Source organism: Neomonachus schauinslandi, chromosome 15 (genome assembly GCF_002201575.2).
Source record: "Neomonachus schauinslandi chromosome 15, ASM220157v2, whole genome shotgun sequence".
Taxonomy (NCBI): domain Eukaryota; kingdom Metazoa; phylum Chordata; class Mammalia; order Carnivora; family Phocidae; genus Neomonachus; species Neomonachus schauinslandi.
In genome coordinates, this window is record NC_058417.1 from 44,767,473 (window position 1) to 44,786,910 (window position 19,438).

Consider the following 19,438-nt stretch of genomic DNA (forward strand, 5'->3'; position numbering starts at 1 on the left):
CCAGCAGCAAGGGTTGGCTGTGAAAGGGAGCACAGATCTTCTGTAGGCAGCTCTCTGCCCCATAATTCCAATTTCACTAGGTCTCCCTAAATAATTCCCCACATCTGCCTCTGTACATAAAGACATTCCACAGCAGCAACACACATTATTTCTGCCCGAGTTACACAATAGATGAGCTGGCTTTAGACTGTAAGCAGCACCTTGGCAGCAGGCTCTAACTATACCACTTTAGCACATCTGAGCACTGCACAGAAGAATAGCACCTAAGTGGTGTTTCTCTGAAACACTCACGGGTTGTATATCGACTTGCAGCATAAGAGCTAATGAAATCTTTGTGACTACATATCAGTGACTGCGACTAGAACAATGGAGAAAACATCCATGCTGGAAATACTTAAGTTAAACATTTGTTAGCATGTTTCCCTACTACAAATAGAAACTTTTAAGTCTAGCTGTCTCCCTGGGGTGTTAAGCGAAAATCTATTAGAAAAACAATCACAGTGCCATTATATATTTTGTGTAAAACAACTCTTCTTCAGTTTTCAAACCGTTAAATGGGCGGAGGGGAGGGAGGGTGATTCTTGCTTTATAAAGGGTTTTTTTTTTTTTTTTCCTCTAAAAGACTCAATAGCTCTGAAGTCTTGAGGTTTAGGGAAACAGGGTTATTCTGTAAGAGTAGCTCCTCGCTGCCTTGTAATCTGTCGGTGTCCAAGGGTGAGCATCACTTGTCTCCAATAATCCGTATCAAGGGGCTGCTGATGCCTGCAAAGGAGAATGGAGGTAGGATCGACCCTCTGCTATTCTGGATACTACCTTTTCTGCCTTTTGTCAGAACATATACATCCAGGAGGATAGGGGAGAGGAGACAGTGCTGGGGGGAGGGTTCTTCAACTCTGACCTGTGATTGGTTCTCCCCTAAAATACCTAAAAGCAAATCCATCCAAATATAAAGTTTAATATCCTCTTGAAAAACCTCTGGTCTACATGAGAAATTTATATTCCTCCTGTTAGCTTAACTTTTACTTTATTTCTTAGGGACCAGTTAACTCTGTCTTCCTCTCCCCTCTCTGCCTGAAATTACGCTACCAAGTTTTCCTGCATTGACTAACAGTGAATGGCACCTATACCCAATATCTGTTACCTGATGTGTGGATTTCTCTTTTGGTTGTGAAGGTAGTGGAGTCAAGGTGTGAGAGGGGTAAGGATTGGGGTTCAGGATAAGGTATCGCATTTAAAGATTAAAGTTCTGTTTGAGCACACAGTTATCTTCCAATATGTATAAAGTCATGTGGTTAATATTCATTCCTTAAGTATAGCACTATGCTAGTTCTTATGGAGAATATAAAAGAAATAAAAAATACATCTCACTTAATGTAGCTCACTTAATTCTCACCACAGCCCTGAGAGGTCGTTATCACTATTCCTGTCTTACAGAGAGGTTAAGTAGCTTTTCCAAGGTTACAAAGCTTCTAAGTGACAGAACTAGGAATTGAACATAGGTCTATTTTGATTTTGTTTCAGAGATGAAGAGGCAGCACGGTGAATGCAGACAGGGAAGTTTGATATGTAACTTTGAATCACAAGGTGATCTCATTATATATAAACTATGTGAAAATAATTCTGCCTTCACCACTGCCCCCCCCATTTGGTCTTTATCACCACATATGAACCCACACCAAAGTTGACTTTGATTACTACTGTCTTTAATTATAGAGGGAAGACAGTCGTGTTCAGTCATGCTTAAACTCATGTCACACTGATGAGGGTTCCCTCTGTTTCTTAACTAGTCTCTCCCAAAATGCCAATCAAAAAATGTCAAAATTAATTGCTGATTTTAATTATGTTAAGAATTCAGGGTTTATACCATACAAATGAATACACTGTTCTTTATATTGGTTGACTTTTTCACGTAAATATGCCCATTTCTCACAGAAATGAAAACCAAGTTGCGAATCTCGTCAATGTGTTAACAGAACTAGATTCCAGAAAACCCTGGGTTCTCATCCCAGCTCTTTTTGATCCCAGCCATGTGAGCTGGGAACTGTCCTTCAGTCTTGCCAAGTCTCCGTCTTCCACCATAGTATTAGGAGTAATATTTAGTCCTATCTATAGTACAGGTGTTTGTGAGAATCTAAAAAAGTGTTAAAGTAGTTTTAAAGCCATAAGGTAGTGTGCAACTTTATGGTATTATTAATTCAGTCATTCTACAAATATGTGTTCCTATTGCCTAGGAGTACATGTGTGAAAAACATGGCTTCCAGCCTCCATACAGTCTTTTTTTTTTTTTTTTTTTTAAAGATTTTATTTACTTATTTGACAGAGAGAAAGACAGAGAGCACAAGTAGGCAGAGTGACAGGCAGATGGAGAGGGAGAAACAGGCTCTCCACTGAGCAGGGAGCCGGATGCGGGGCTCGATCCCAAGACCCCAGGATCATGACCTGAGCCGAAAGCAGCCGCTTAATGGACTGAGCCACCCAGGCGCCTCTAGCCTCCATACAGTCTTGTGGGAAGACTGACGTGCAGACAGGTAGTGTGCTGCAGTAGGTGTGATGGGGATGTGTACCAAGTACAAGAATCTAAGGGAAAGAGCCCCTGAGTCTATCTGGTGGGACCAGGGAAGACTTCACAGAGGAGACGGTGTGAACTGAGACTTCAAGAATGAGAAATAGTTTGCCCTGACCAACTAAAAGGGGAAGAAAATTACAAGCAGAGGGAAAGCGTGTTTGAAAACCTAGAATAATTTACTCCGTCTGAAATTGGAAACACAAGGTAAAAAGGTAAAGACAAATAGACAAGGGACAAATTATGGCGAGCCTTTGAATACCATGCTAAGGAGTTTAGATTATGTATGGGAGGAAGTATAAAGTCATTGAAGAATTTTGAGCAGACTTTTTGTCATGTTTCTGCACTGTAGATTATTGGCATGGGCCAGGGAGCAGGGAGTGGAGAGAAGGAGGCTCTTGCAGTTATCCAAGAGAGAAAGTATAAAGAGAGGAGAAATCCAACTGCTAGATTTTATGCCTGAGTGACTGGCAATACATTAAAAAATAAAGAAATCCTACATGGATTTGGTTTTGAGGGAGAGCTTCAGCTTCAAGTAGTGTCATTATGACAGGTAATTTGAATGATCATTTGAAGGAAGAGAGGTCCAGCAGGCAATTAGAGAAGCAAAACAATATGTCTGTGCTAGAGATGTCACCGCGGTGAGAGCCGAAGCCAGGAGACCTAGGAAATAAGAGGAAATGGGAAATAAAGCAGAGAAGTTACATCACTGAAGGAAATGGGAGGGAAAGTACCCGGGTGGTGTCACAGATGTCAAGAGAAGAGAGTTCCAGGGGAGGTAGTCAATAAGGCCTAATGCTGGAGGGAAAAAAGAAAAAGATAAAGCTCAAAGGCTAAAAGACAACCAATTAAGAGGCTGCTGGTAATCTCAGAATTGCGAGGCTAGGAGTGAGAAGGAGTAAGGTTTGGAAGTGAGCAAATAATTAGAAAACAGAAACAAACACAGACAAGTGTAATGTAACACATTCAGATGGTAGGTTAGCTGGTGGTGCCATTTCTTATCAGAACAGTAAGGGACAGATGGAAGTGCCAGCATATAATATAAATTGCTGTTTTCCTTCATGTCCTGAACACCATAAACTCCAATGAACTGATCAGAACCATTCTTTCATGAATACTGTGATATGCTTGTGTCCAAAAGGAAATGAACTACAGTAGTCACCTTCATCTTTGCCTTGATTCATGTTGCTTGCTGTTTCTCCTTCATGCCAGATCAACAACAGTAAACGCAAGCACTATCCTCTCTAGCTAGCTGGAATGCGTACTAAAGAAATACAAACATTTTACCAGGATTTCTTAGTTACGGTAGTAAAATGAAAGCACTAGGGCAACGTCAGTTCTGTGTCTAATTCATTTCCATGTCAGATGTGAGTTTTTTATCTTAACCCTGATGAGCATGGCCTGAAGCGTAGGTAGTGGGTCAGAGGCCTGTATTCAGGGGTTCTAGTATTATGTAGCTGAGTCTATGGATGAGTCACTTAAAGTAATAATTCTTACACCAGGGAGGCTACAGTAATTTCAGTGTTAATAACTGGATAGGACTTTGAGAAATTGAGATAGGACACTTCATAAATGTTGCGTGTCATCTTCTAATGTGCTCTATTAAAATAGCCTACCAACTAAATTGGGCTTTCAAAGGATAAATAAAAGTTCAGTAGCAATTTCCAGATTTTTTAATATAAAACGATCTGGGCTCATACCTTTGGATGGTACTGATGATTTCATGCAAGCTACACTTCTCTGAGACTTTCTTTCAATTAAATAACTTCCTTTCCATTATGGTTATTTTATCCAGTGAAATAAGTTGGCATAGTATCCACTAGAATTCAGAAATTCTTGAAGCTCAAGGTTAGAACATGATAGAATTTCTTTTTAAAGTCTTTTTGGAGTGAAATCTCTTTATAATGATTCCTGGCTAAGTTGTCCCATCCTCTAGTCTTCAGAGTCTTTACTGAACCTTGAAAAAAAAAAAAAAAATCAAAGAATAAATTTAAAATGTATTTGTTTTTTCAGACTTTGGTGTGAGGTATCTCCAAATTTGGTTAAACCTGGCAGAGTAGCCAGTGAGAGAAAATCATCCAGTAGATATTTGGGCCTCTTTTTAGGGAAGTATTATCAATGAAAATTTACTTGCTATTTTTTTTTCCTTCTTTTTGACTAATTCATTAGACTTGAACTGAGACAATGGTTTCATTTCTTCTTCTGTGACACTCCAAGTGAAAGGAATAGAAGAGTTTTGTTACCAGTGGCATAAAGAACTCTACTGAGCACCAACCTGGTGGGCAGTAGTCTTAGTCCTAAGTGTCTGCAGTTCCTACAGGCTAGAGCAAATGTGGTAAGAAGGCATATCCCAAAGGTGATCTAGCACCCTTTCTTTAATACCCAGCTTTCTCTTGCTTCCAAAAAATGTTACTGAGAATTTTTATATGCAATACACTGTGTTAGGCACTCCAGGGAATATAAATAACTCAGAATTTCTGTCATAATGTAAATAGAAATACACATGTTATATACATATACACACACACATACACATGCATGCATACATTCACACTTAAAGGAATATATCAGGGGCACCTGGGTGGCACAGTCGGTTGGGCATCAGACTCTTGGTTTTGGCTCAGGTCTGATCTCGGGGTCGTGAGATTGAGCCCTACTTCAGGCTCCACACTCAACGTGGAGTCTGCTTGAGATTCTCGCTCTCCCTCTCGCTCTGCTCCTCCCCCCACCCCCCTTCACATAAATAAATAAAATCTTTTTGAAAAAAAGAATATATATCATTAGGATGCTTTGAGCTAGAAGAACTAGAATATTCCAACCGAAATGGAGTATACATGTATTTTATAAATGTATGAAGTATACAATAATGTGTAAAGTATAAATGTATTACTTCATATAACAAGTCCAAACTTCGGGCAGCTTCTGATGCCGTACAGTCAGGGCTTAGGCTCTATTTTTCTCCAGTTCTCTTAGTTTAGCCCTTCTGTTAGCTTTGTCTTCAGACCAGATGACCCCATGATTGCGAGAGAGCCATGGCAGATCTGAGTATCATGGACTGATAAGACAACATGCAGAGGCGGAAAAGAGAGTTTTCTCTTTCTTAAGAGATTAGCGATCCATTTTCAAGGAGAAGGGGGAATGGATGCCGTCAGGAAACCTACAGTCAAGTAGAGGAGAGAGCATGAAATAGTGTGCTACATACTGTACAAGAGAGATATACAATCTATAATGCTTGTACCAAAAAGAAAATACTCCCTGTTTCTCAGCTGCGGGGAAGGTGGAGGGGATCAAAGAAGACTTCACTTGGGGAAGAGGTGGTTAATCCGTCTGGGGACTTGTTGAGCTTGAGGTATATGGGACCTCCAGGTGGAGAAATCCAACAAACAGTTGGATGTATATTGGTGTAAGTCTCGGAAGTCTAGATCAAGAAGAAGACACAGTGGTGGTGAAGGCTCTCAGGATGGATGAGCTAATGGAGCAAGGACAGACTAGGACCAAAAAGGAGATCCTGAGGAGCACTGACATTTAAAGCATGGGTAAAATAAAAGGAGAGTTCACAGAGACAGAAAATAAAAAATGAATCTTTTAATGCCATCTGTGTGTGGGATGGGTGTAAGCCAACTAGAAATGACATTTTGTGATATTCACACATGTGATCTGGGTAAAGGACTGGTAAAAGCTAGGGACCTTTCAAAATCCATTATTTGCCCAGCAGCAGGTACCCTACTCTAAGAAACTGGTTGAATGAGAGAGAGTTTTGCTGGAGGTATGGCTGGACCTGGACAGTCCCCCACCCAATGCAGAACGGGGGCATTACAGTTCTAAAATGAGTCTCTTTTTCTTTGCAGGAGTGGTCACACATTACTTGCTTTCTGGTTTTCCCGCCAAGAGGGAAAACTAAACCGACAGCAGACTATTGAACTGGGACATCACATCCTCAAAGCACACATTTTTAAGGTAATTAAGAAAAGTTGAAGGCTTTTTTCTTTCTATCTCCGGCAGGCTTTCCTTAACACTGTGTATGAAGCTACCCTCATTTCAGTGTAGTCCCTGCTTTTTGTTATAAAATGTGGCCTGTCCCTCTCAAGGCCTTTGGAAAAGAGAACCACATTTGTCGTCTCCCAGCTTAGCAGATTGCTAGGCTTTTCAGGAAATGTACATGGATAATCATTTAGGTAAGAAGCATATACATGGATAATCATTTAGGTAAGAATCATACACATATATATGTGTACTCCATATATGACCTACCATCTCCTGAACACAGGCACGCTGTAGCAATTAGTTGCAGATTTTCACAATGTCTAAAAAAAAAAAAAAATCACTGAGAGCAGTTACTCTTTCAATTTTCTTATAATTGTTTTATGAAGATTTTAATATTCCTAGTGCTACGATTTTCCAACTATTTATCTGGAACCAACATTAACCTTTCTCTGAGCTACTTCCCCCATTCTCCATTCAAATTGTAATCCTGGTTTTTCTCTCAGTAGTTTCAAAACTTCTAAGAACTCTATGGCGTCAGCTTCTCTCTCTCAGCATTCACAAGGCCGGGGTGGACACATAATGCCGGAGGACAGAACATACTTTGTCTGTGCATGTATGCGTTCATCTGTTCATTCAGCACTTACATAGGCATTGTACTAGGGATACAAAACAGAAAAAGATTTAATTACATGTTATTTTTGACTATATCCTGCCTGATAATGGGATCCTGCCTATCACGTCTGTTGAGATGAATTTAACTAAACTGAAACTCTTTCCTCTTATACCTCATAGAAGCAAAAGAGTCAGCCCCACCAAGCAGTCCCTAATCTCAAGGAACTTAGAGTCTAAGTAACAGTTGTGGGATAAAGCACAAAAGTCGGGAAAGAAATTTGTTCTCCTGGTTTTTCTAGCCCACAGTTTGCTGTTGTATCTGCTACCTCCAGTAGTGCTTTTCCTGCCTCAGGATGGAGAAATACAAGTATCTTAAATGTTCTCTGTGTCGGACTTCCCCCCCCACCCCCACCCCCCGAGGGATACCGTTGAAGATAAAACAGTTCTCTTCAGAGAGAAAGATGGCATTAAGGGCAGCTCCGAAAGCCTAGTAAATTCTTCCCAGTATATAAGCGCACAGCCGGAGAAGCCCGATCGACAGACATACAGAAGTGGAACCCACGGTGACAAGTCCTTTATTTGAATCATAATTGTCTTATCTAACAAATCGCTGTACCAAAAATGACGCTACCCAGTGACCTTACTTAGCGGTAGCAGAGTGAGACTAAAATAACAGGCCAGGTGTCTCATTCCAACTTCAAGTGGACCACAAAGTCTCTGCTACTTCTACAAACTCTGAGATCATTATCCTTCAGTTAGATAGGAAAGTAACATAAGTATTAAGCATTACCGCTTTAAACACTTAAGCTTTTAGCCTCACCATCTGCCTAGGATCAGATGCAAAGAAGTTGATTCCTGTCTTTTCTGTACCATAAAATAAACAAATGCCACATTAACAGATAAATGATATCAAATTTCTTTGACCCAGTGTGATTATATCCAATACATGGAAACCAACGTTTAAACCACACGCTCCTATCGTTGACACGGTTTTATCTTATGTTGCTGCAGACGACATGGTTGCCTGAGATAAGACTGGCTCCGTGTGTGATTCAGGCCATAAATACTTGGGTGTGCAGCATATGGTGATGACATGACCGTGGCCTGAAGAATGTAGACTTGGACTATGGCTTTCCTGATGGTCCACTTTTCAGGGTCCTTTAAATGCCCAGTGCTCCCTGTTGATTCACTTTAGCTTCTCCCAGACTGCTAGAATTTTCAGTCCCCATCAGTTGAGGGTCATGAAAAGGCAAAGACAGACTCTATGGTTATAACCAGTACCATTTAGAACTTCCAATCAGCAGTGACATATAGTCTAATTTATATTTCTTTCCAATTAATTTTAAATTCCCTTTGTTTTATCTTTGTTCCTGAAAAATTGTGTACAATGTCATTAACCACCTTAAAAGTACGAGGTTGTAGGCCTGTAATTCTGGATATTTGACTGGCTAAGGAGCTCTTTTCATTCCTTTTGTTTTTAACAGCTTTATTGAGGTATAATTTATATACCATAAAAGTAACCCATTTTAAGTGTACAAATCAATGACTTTTAGTCTATTTACAGAGTTGTGTAACTATCACCACTATTTGTACATTTCCATCACCCTAAAAATAAACCTCATGCCCACTTCAGGATACTCCCCATACTTCCTGGCAACCACCAATCTGCTTTCTATCTCTATAGATTTGACTTTTCTACACATTTTATATAAACAGAATCATATGGTATGTGGCCTTCTGTGTCTGGCTTCTTTCACTTAGCAGGTTTTCAGGGTTCATCTGTGTTGTAGCAGATATCACCACTTGATTCCTTTTTTTTTTTTTTTTAGATTTTTTAAAATTTATTTATTTTAGGGGTAGAGAAAGCGCACATGCGCAGAGGGGAGGAGCAGAGGAAGAGGGACAAGCAGACTCCACGCTGAGCACAGAGCCCAGTGCAGGGCTCAATCTCACGACCCTGAGATTGTGACCTGAGCCGAAATCAAGAGTTGGATGCTTAACCGACTAAGCCACCCAGGCGCCCCAACTGATTCTTTTTACTGCCAAATAATATTCTGTTTTGTAGATATACCATAGTTTATCCATTCACCATTTGGACATTGGGTTTTTTCTGCTTTTTGGCTATTGTGAATAATGTTGCTATGAATGTTAGCTTACAGATTGTTCCTTTTTTTTTTTTTAAATAAAATTATCCATTTTAAAGTGAACAACTCAGTGGCACTTAGTACATTTACAATGTTAGTGTTCAGGTTTTTATGTGAACATGTCTTCACTTCTCTTGGATATATACCAGGATGGAATTACTAGGTCATATAGTAATTCTGTGTTTAAAATTTTGAGCAATTGCCAATCTGTTTTCCAAAGTAGCTGCATCGTTTTACATTCCCACCAGCAATGTATGAGAGTTCCAGTTTTTTCAAGCCCTTGCCAACACTTGTTAGATATTGTCTGTCTGTCTTATTGTAGCCATTTTAGTGTGAAGTGGTATCTCACGGTAGTTTTAATTTGCACTTCCCTAATGACCATGGTGTTGAGCACTTATAGTTCTTTTGTAGTCCTCTAATTGCCATTTAGATTTTTTTTTTTAATCTATGAAAAGAAAGCAGTCTGTTTGTGAATTGTGGCCAGAGATATTTCAATCTATCTTGGAATGCAGGGTGTTTTGTTGGATTGAGTCTGGCCACCAAAAGGCTTTCAGAGTGCTCTTGCAATTAACTGCCTAAATGCTGCCCTCTGAAATGTTTCTTTGATTGGTCAGTTCTATAACATTTCTTACCAGAACAGATCTGTTGGCCAGGGGGGAAAGGTGCTGTAAGTAGGCATCTGGTAGGTAGAAGAAAGATCCTTTGACATCAGTCAAAAGGCATGGATTCAAGTACAGACTCTACCACTTAAGCAGTCTGTTTTCTCATCTATAAAATGGTAACAGTATCTAACTCTCAGGATTTTTATAAGGATCACAGATATAAGATATATAGAAGAGGTACATTATAAGATGCAAAGTACTAGACATATATCTAAGGTTTTGTGATCAAAATTATTGGTAATAATTTCTTGCCTGATAGTAAGAATTAATAATGAGCATAGATTCCAGATGGTGATATAACCTTTTCAGAGGTTACCTAGCATTCCTCTACAGCAGTGATCAGCAAATACGGCTTTGTAGTCCATATAATCTGTGTTGAAACCACTTAACTCTGCCATTGTAATTCAAAAACAGCTAAAGATGTATAGAAATAAAGGGATATGTTCATATTCCAGTAAAACATGATTTATAAAAACTGGTGAAAGGCTGGATTTAGCCCCAGGCTATAGTTTGCCAACCTCTTTGTTTACCAGGATCTTTTCATTATAACCAAAAATGGCCACACGGATGGTCAGGTAAGAATAGTAATGATTTATTTGAGATGCTTGGATAACTATAGGTGAGACACTAATGATATATTTGTAAATAATTTGCCTTAAAGAACCTCATTGGTTGAGCCCCCTAGGTAAGTTTTTGCCATGATCTTAAGGTAAGTGAGCCAGAGCTAAGATCCCTAAGATGAGATTGCTGTCATTTCTTTATGCCTCCCTTGTTTGTATTTAAAACTACTGAGCAAGCTTTCTCCCAGCTGATAAACAGCGTTGTAAATTTAGACTCTAACAAATATTTAAGGAAGGGACTCCATTACCATCTACCTCTGACAAAAAGAGATCCCTTGTTGCCTGAGCAGTAGTTACAGATACTAAAGAAACACTTTTTCTAGTTATTTGAACTTAGGGTTCTCTTTAAGAACCCATCAGCTCAGAATTTAATTACATGTTATTTTTGGCTATATCCTGCCTGATAATGGGATCCTGCCTATCACGTCTGTTGAGATGAATTTAACTAAACTGAAACTCTTTCCTCTTATACCTCATAGAAGCAAAAGAGTCAGCCCCACCAAGCAGAAGAAATCAGCAGAGCAAGTCCAAAGCACAAGTAAAGCTCATATTCCAAATCCTAGAGTCTAGCTCTGTATTTCAGGCTTCTTTCCTATGGATTTACTTCAACCTCACTGGGACCCTCAGTGCTGCTTTGTAGTCCAGTTACTGGACCATTTCATTGAAGTTCATTTACCAAGGTCTATTCTTACTCAGTTCGTTTTTCCATTTCTTTTTTATCTGGCTCCTAACCAAGTCGACTAACTCCAAAAACAGCCTGACTTATGAGTCACTGAGTAAATCAAAGCCATTGAGTGTGACTTCCCTTAACCACTCTCCTCCTCCCACCAAAAAATCAATCTACAGTATCATCAGTTCTTACCTCCCTTTCTCTTGTCTCTGAGGAAGAAATATCCCTATCCACCCCTTTAAAAATTTTATTATATTTCAAACATACCGGAAAGCACAGATAACTGAATAATCAAATACTATCTACCAGATTTAACAGATGCTAAGATTTTTCCATATTTGCTTCAAATCTTTTTCTTTATTTTGAAGAAATGAAAATGTAACACATGGAGTAGAAGCCCTCTGTTAGCCCCATTTCTCTCCCTTTTAGAGATCATTTCTACCCTAAAGTTCACATGTATTCTTTTTATCCATATTTTGCATTTTTCCAACATAGAAATGTATTCATAAACAGTATACAGGATTATTTCATTAATTTTTACATTTGACATAAACAGAATCATATTCTTTGTGTAATTCTGTAACTTTTTTTCACCAAATTTTGTGTATTCAGGATTTATCTGTAGGTCTAGATCAATGGCCAGTAGCTTTCAATTTTGTCTATACATTAGATTTTCCTGGAGAACTTTAAACACGCACACACACACACCCCTGAGCCTTACTCCCAGAGATTATCATTCATGGTTCTGGAGTAGAACCCAGGCTTTTTTTTTTTTTTTTTTTTTCCCCTTAACAGACTTACTTTCTTAGAGTAGTTTTAGGTTTACAGAAAATACAGAGAATTTCTATATACTCACTCTCCCACCACAGTTTCCCCTATTATTAACTTCTTGCATTGGTGTGGTACTTTGTTATAATTGATGAATCTATATTGATACATCATTAACTGAAGTCCGTAGTTTATATTAGGTTTTAACTGTTTTTTATGCTTCTGTGGATTTTGCCAAATGCCTAATATGTATCCACCATTACAGGATCATACAAAAGAATTTCACTGCCTAAAAATCCCAAAGCTATCAAAAGTACTCCTAGCTTGGGGAAGAATAAAGGCGGGGAAATCGGAGGGGGAGACGAACCATGAGAGACGATGGACTCTGAGAAACCAACTGAGGGTTCTAGAGGGGAGGGGGTGGGGGGATGGGTTAGCCTGGTGGTGGGTATTGAGGAGGGCACGTTCTGCACGGAGCACTGGGTGTTATGCACAAACAATGAATCATGGAACACTCCATCAAAAACTAATGATGTAATGTATGGTGATTAACATAACAATAAAAATTTAAAAAAAAAGAAGAAGAAGAAGATAGCAGGAGGGGAAGAATGAAGGGGGGGAAATCGGAGGGGGAGACGAACCATGAGAGACGATGGACTCTGAGAAACCAACTGAGGGTTCTAGAGGGGAGGGGGTGGGGGGATGGATTAGCCTGGTGATGGGTATTAAGGAGGGCTCGTTCTGCACGGAGCACTGGGTGTTACGCACAAACAATGAATCATGCAACACTTCATCTAAAACGAATGATGCAATGTATGGGGATTAACATAACAATGAAAAATTTTTTAAAAACCTACAAAGTACTCCTAGCTAAGTCTGCAGAACTGGCAAACACATCGAGGAGAAAAGTAGCTCTAAACTGCTCTCCTGGGCTCCATCCTGTCCTTACTTGGTCTAGTAATTCTTCTCCAACCTGTTATTCCTCCTATGTCTCCAATGAGGATAATTTTTAAATTTTGTACAGTTTTTCCTAGCTGTCCTTAGCAGGATCCAGTTTAGACCCACCATTACCAGAAGTACACCCAAGTCCCCTTGAGCAAAAATTATGACTTGGTATTCTGGGAACATCCACCTTTTCTCTGAACATCTTAGGCTTTCTCATTTAAAATTCCTTTGGTATCTTTAAATGACCAAAACTGTCCTGGGTTTCACACAGAAAAAAAGAAGCAATTTATATGCAGAAAACTAAACCCAAACTTAGAGGCCCTGAGCAGAGGAATGAGTTGCTATATCTTTCTGAGAAGCTAAAATACAACATTTTCTAAACTCCCTCTGATGCTGGAGACCTTGAGCAAAAGTAGAATTGCTGTGTGACTTTAATAAACACTGGTCCAGGATTCTTCTTCTGTAGGATAATCTTTATAATATTCTGTGGATTAAGTGAAAATATCTAAGGAATTTCATGTTAAGTCAGTGTTTAAGAGAAAGTTAACTATTATAGGTCATAGTCATAGTTGTGCTTTAAATATCATAGTTAGAAAAGAAATAATGCTTAGTTGAAATCATAAGAGCAAAGCCATAGGAATAGATCAGATTGTCTAGGATAAAAAAGGACAATTTTGGAGAAGGCACTCAAGGGTGGAGAATGGTTCAGAATTAAAGGTAAAGGGAAAAGCCAGCAATCAGCTGCTTTGTTTATTTTAGTTGCTACTTTTCCAGCTAAGAATTCAGAATTAAAGTCCTGGCTCAGGTTTAACTTGGTCTAATGGAAGGAACATGAACTTTAGAGTTAAAAGGACTTGGCTTCTAATTCCGGCTCCACTTTTTAATGGTTGTAGGACTTTGGGCAAATTACTTAGCCTTCTCTGGGTTGTTTCTTCCTATATAAAAATAGTAATAAATTCAACTGTCACGGAGATTAAAGAAGCTAACATGAAAAGGCCCTAGCATAGAACCTGACACATAGCAGATACTGAATAAATGTTGGATTCCCTTTCTTTTTTCCTTAAACCATAATATATAGAGCTTGTCTTCCATTACTAAAAGCTTCCTCTGTTGAACTATAAATATCAATTTATAATGATTTTTCTGTATAATTGGTTAATATAGTTTACAGTTCCTCAAAAGATCTTGGTGAGGCTCACACATAGTCCATATTAGGAGACTGAGGCCCAAAGAGGGAATCAGAGCTAAGTTTCCTGGTTTTCTAGGATCTACGGTAGAGGTGAGCTCTAGAACCTAACTTATCTGTAAGTAAATTATGATACATCCATATAATGGACTACTATATCTCTCTTGAAATAGAATGAGGCAAAAGCATGTGTACATGTATGGAATATGTGCACAATATTTTGTTTAAAAAATTAATAGAAGAAAATCTCATTTTCCCTTTACGTTTTTAAAGTGTTTTAAAATTGGTTATAGTATATGGATCTTTTATGGATTACAATTTAGAAAAAAAATTATTTCTTTTTTTGAGACAGTCAAGGAAATTTGAACACTGGATATTTCATATTATAGAATCCTTGTTAATTTTAGGTATCATAATGATGTTGGGCTTTGTCTTAAAAAGAGCCCTTATCTTTTTAGAGGCATTTACTGAAATAGTTGTATATTAACTGATAAGATGTCTGGGATTTGCTTCCAAATAATTCAGTGATGGGGAGAGGAGAATAGGGTCAAGAGTATAAATGAAACAAGGTTGGCCATGAATTGCTGTTTTGGACATACGTACGTATTCTAGGCAAGAACAACCGGCATTTCAAGGAACAAAGCAGGCAGAAGTAGCTTAACTTTTTTAAGAGAATACCTCCCCAGATTCACTTATTAGGTGCCAGACTTCATTAGTATCTTCCTTCCTTGGATTGGCTTTGCTGGGCCTGGACGTAGTTAGGGCAAGACTCCATTCTCATTTCTTAGTACAACAAACCTAGAAGCCACTCACTACTCATGGTACTCTTCAGCTGGGCTAATAATTTAACTGTCTCTATTTCTTTTTCAGGGTTTGAGTAAAAAAGTTGGTGTGTCATCTTCCATCCTCCAAGGTCTCTGGATCTCCTATAGCACAGAAGGTCTTTCCATGGCATTGGCATCTTTACGAAATCTCTACACTCCAAATATAAAGGTAGATGCTTGTGAATTACAGATAGATTAAAGAATTAGCTGTGCAGAAATAAAATTGGGACATTTAAGTGGCTATTTAACTGATATTTGACTTAACCTTAGACTATCTCCTATCAGTCAGCCTTTTACTGATAATCTAATATATTTGAAATTGTTGCATTTTGTTCTGTGAATTGAAGACCAGACCTGTTGCGCTACTACCTTCTATAAGCCTGCTCTGGTTTATAGGATTAGGTCCTCCTGCTTCTAGGCAGTAAATTGATCTCAAGTAGGCTTTGTTCGGGTAGGAGCTTTTCTGACCAACAGTTCATTCAGAAGAGGCTGGGTTCTGCACTATAGTGTGGGTGGCGTCTGCTCTCATGACTGAGCAGTTCGTGGAAAGGAGACATTTCACAACCCTTTCTAAAGGCACAGTATCAAAAAAGGAACAAGTGAAGATTATAAAATAAAGCCGTTACTAAGTGCTACTAGGTGCTGTTGTGGGGTCCCAGATGACTTAATTAAAGATGACTGAAAGGATGCAACTGAAATTTGCCTGAGTGTAATTTCTATGTACTTATTTCTAGGTCAGCCGACTGCTGATTTTGGGAGGTGCCAACATTAATTACCGGACAGAGGTTTTAAATAATGCTCCAATTCTGTGTGTCCAGTCTCATCTTGGTTACACAGAAATGGTGGCCCTGCTATTGGAGTTTGGGGCCAATGTGGATGCCTCTTCTGAAAGCGGCCTGACCCCTCTGGGCTATGCAGCGGCGGCTGGCTTCCTGAGCATCGTTGTACTTCTGTGCAAGAAGCGTGCCCAGGTAACGGCTGCCCCACTCCGCTGCTTTGCCTGTCCTCCCTGTCTCTTCCTCCCTGCCGTGGAGTCTTCCTTGTCTCCTGTGTCACCTCGTGAGTCTAGGCAGAGCACATCAAACCCAGTAGGGCGCAGATCACGGGGAATACTGGCTGTGCAGACGTCCCAGTGTTGGCCCACTTGCCACTGCCCCTTCCGCACCACAGCAGGACACGGTTCTAAAGCCCTTGGGAGGCACTTAGGAAACTGCATTATCAGCAGCCACAAAAAGTCCCCACCTAACAACCAGGGAATTCTCCACTGAGGACAGAGGGAAGAAGGAGAAGTGAAGGAGCAAAGAGACTGCTGTGGGAAGTCAGAACGGAACCGTGCCCACAGCCTTTCATGTGTAGAGAAGAGAAGTTAGCCCTGGAGGTAAGAACAGAGGCCAGACTCCCTCACCCTAGCCTTGAAGACCAGCATCATAGAGGTGTGGGGAGAACATGACTCTGTGTTTATACTCAAACCCACCAGAGGTACTCAGCAGTGTATCTGCTAGTGAACTTTAATTCTCTGAAGACCTTTCTGAAAAAGTGTTTGCTTTATAGTATCTCAAGAGCTGCTGATATAAAAGAACTCAATTTCCAAAATTTTGGTGAAAAGAAAAATGCCGGTCTCAACAATGTAAGCCTCTGGGGAAAATTGTAGCCTTGTGATATTTTGTTTCAGTCTTGAAAACAGACTGAGGATTTGGGTGGTTTTGCACTGAAATATAAGTAATATGTGTGACCTCGTTCTGAGGTGTCCAGTGTTCTCACCAGGGAAGAAGGGGGGACTCGAGACTTTTGAGAACTGGAACCTGAGACTCTCAGTGAAATTCCAGACCCCTAGGTGTCTACCGTGACACAGACCTATAATGTCCACCTATAATGTCCTATTCATTTGAATGAACATCTCTAAAAACAGAACAACTGGGCTTTATTACTACTGCTGTGAATTCATATTCTCATCTTAGTTGGGTCTTTCCTATTGCCCAGTTACGATTCCATACATCTCTGTTTTCCCCAGAGCAGATATGGAAATCATTTGCATTCTTCTCCACACCCTGCCACATCTCTTGGCCTCCTACATTACCAAGATTGAGTTCATCTCCATGTGCCTCCATCTCAAAACTCCATTAATCCTTACCGACACTCACTTCACATCTGCCTCAGAGAAGGAAGTGTTTACCTTCCTTCCCAAAGCACTTGCCTCCACCTGTATTTTTTTTCTCTACGTGTTGCTTTTCTCACAATTCATTTCACTCTTTTCCTAAATTCTCAACAAACCGGGACGCCTGGGTGGCTCAATTGGTTGAGTGTCTGCCTCCGGCTCAGGTCATGATCCTAGGGTTCCCCAATCAAGCCCTGCATCGGGCTCCCTGCTCAGCGGGGAGCCTGCTTCTCCCTCTGCTTCTGTGCACGCACTCTCTCTCTCTGACAAGTAAATAAATAAATAAATCTTTAAAAATAAAAAATAAATTCTCAACAAACTGATGAATGTCTCCTATAACCCAAAAAAGCAGCTGCCCTCTCTCCTGCTGACCAGAGCTGCGGTCCCATCTCTTCCCTTCCATGTCCACCAGTCCTACCCCAAGAGTCCTCTCTACTTGCCACCTCTGCTTCCTTACTGCCCCTTAACCACTTTTAGTCTGGCTTCCATGAGAGAAAGGGGCATTATGTCATTAAAATCATAAACTTTGGGATCAAACACAACTTGGTCAAAGTCTCCATTTATACTTCCTTTCTCTGAGGGCTTGGACAAGTCATTTAACCTCTCAGTCTCACTGTTTTCATCTATAAAAAGGATTAATGGGGTCACCATGAGAATTAAAACTGAGGAAGTCTTTTTAAAAAGAGATAAAGTCTTGGGGCATCTGGGTGGCTCAGTCAGTTAAGCGTCTGACTCTTGATTTTGGCTCAGGTCCTGATCTCAGGGTCCTGAGATTGAGCCCTGTGTTGCACTCAGGGTGGGCTCTGCTTCCTCCTCCTCCCTCTCCCTCTGCCCCTCCCCCTGCTCTCTCTCTCATGCACTCTCTCTCAAATAAATAAATCTTTTTAAAAAGAGAGATAAAGTCTCTTTTCATCTCTTGCAGGGCCTAATAAATAATATTCTTTAAGAAAAAAAGGGGGGGGCACTCCCGGCTGGCTCAGTCGGTAGAGCATGTGATTCTTGATCTCAGGGTTGTAAGTTCAAGCCCCATATTCAGTGTGGAGATCACTTAAAAATAATATCTTTTAAAAAAAGAAAAAAGAAAGAAAACACCTAACCTCTTGGCATTTAACTGAAGCTACTCTCTCAAAAGTCACAAACAACTGCCAACCACCAAATAAAGTAACTTTTTGTCCTTTCTCAGCCTCTAAACCTCTCCCATAGTGTTGGCAGTATTGATACAGCACTTTCCAGAACTTGTAGTGTAGTCCTAGTCCTCCCCCTGCCTGTCTGGTTGCTCTTCTCGCTTCCTTCTCCTAATGTCGCTGTTCACTGTGATTTTGTCCTCTCGTCTTCTCCATCCTCAGACTCTCTCCCATGGCATCAGCACCAAAATACTGAAGAATCCTAGCCAGTTATTTGTGGGATGTTCTTCAGTTTCAGTTTGAGATGTTCTCGTTGTTAGACTGAGTTTATATATCGTCAGCAAGAATACCACAGAAGTGCTGCCGTGTCCTTATAATGCAGCACTTCGGGAGGTGTATGCTGTTGCTGTGTCCTATCACAGGGGATGCTAACCTCGATCACCTGGCTCGGATGGTGTCTTCCAGGTTTCTCAGTTCTGAAGCTACTGTTTTACCCTTTGTAATTAAGAAGTATCTTTGAGGGAGATGCTTTGAGACTAGACAGATACCTTGTTTCTCACGCTTTTGTCCACTGATTTTAGGATCCATCAAAGATTCTTTTTTTTTTTTTAAGATTTTATTTATTTATTTGAGAGAGAGAGAATGAGAGAGACAGAGAGCACATGAGATGGGGGGGTCAGAGGGAGGAGCAAACTCCCTGCAGAGCAGGGAGCCCGATGCGGGACTCGATCCCGGGACTCCAGGATCATGACCTGAGCCGAAGGCAGTCGCTTAACCAACTGAGCCACCCAGGCGCCCTCCATCAAAGATTCTTGCTGCAATAATGATTGCTATGGTGTTTTTACACTTTCTATTTCCCTCATTCCTTCAGCATTTATTAGAATTTTGATGTAAGGAAGAGCTGTCCCTTTTCCCCTATATATGTATTTTTTTAATTATTCACTTATAGTACTAGGGTTCCTGTATTTATTTTATACTAGGACCTATAACCCATTGCCATTATTATTTGTTTGCTCAAATTGCCCAAGGTTTGGCCTTTGGGAGCCCCTTCAAGTTGGCTCCTGTATCCTTTCAGCTTCAGCTAAAGTATTTTATGAGCATTTCGGTACTTTCTGGCATCACCAGATTTTCCACACTCATCATTTACTATTAATGTCCCAACCCCAGGAATTAATCATTTC

General features: G+C 40.0%; 1 protein-coding gene across 2 annotated transcripts in view; it reads left to right on the top strand.

Moving 5' to 3' along the window:
- The window catches only part of TANC2 (tetratricopeptide repeat, ankyrin repeat and coiled-coil containing 2), a 297,008-nt gene that overhangs the window by 247,043 nt on the left and 30,527 nt on the right, over window positions 1-19,438 (top strand). For both annotated transcript variants that reach the window (XM_044921763.1, XM_021678492.2), the window contains 3 exons: window positions 6,412-6,520; window positions 15,025-15,147; window positions 15,713-15,949. In XM_044921763.1, the coding sequence (XP_044777698.1) occupies window positions 6,412-6,520; window positions 15,025-15,147; window positions 15,713-15,949 (469 nt within the window). The remainder of the gene's footprint in view (window positions 1-6,411; window positions 6,521-15,024; window positions 15,148-15,712; window positions 15,950-19,438) is intronic.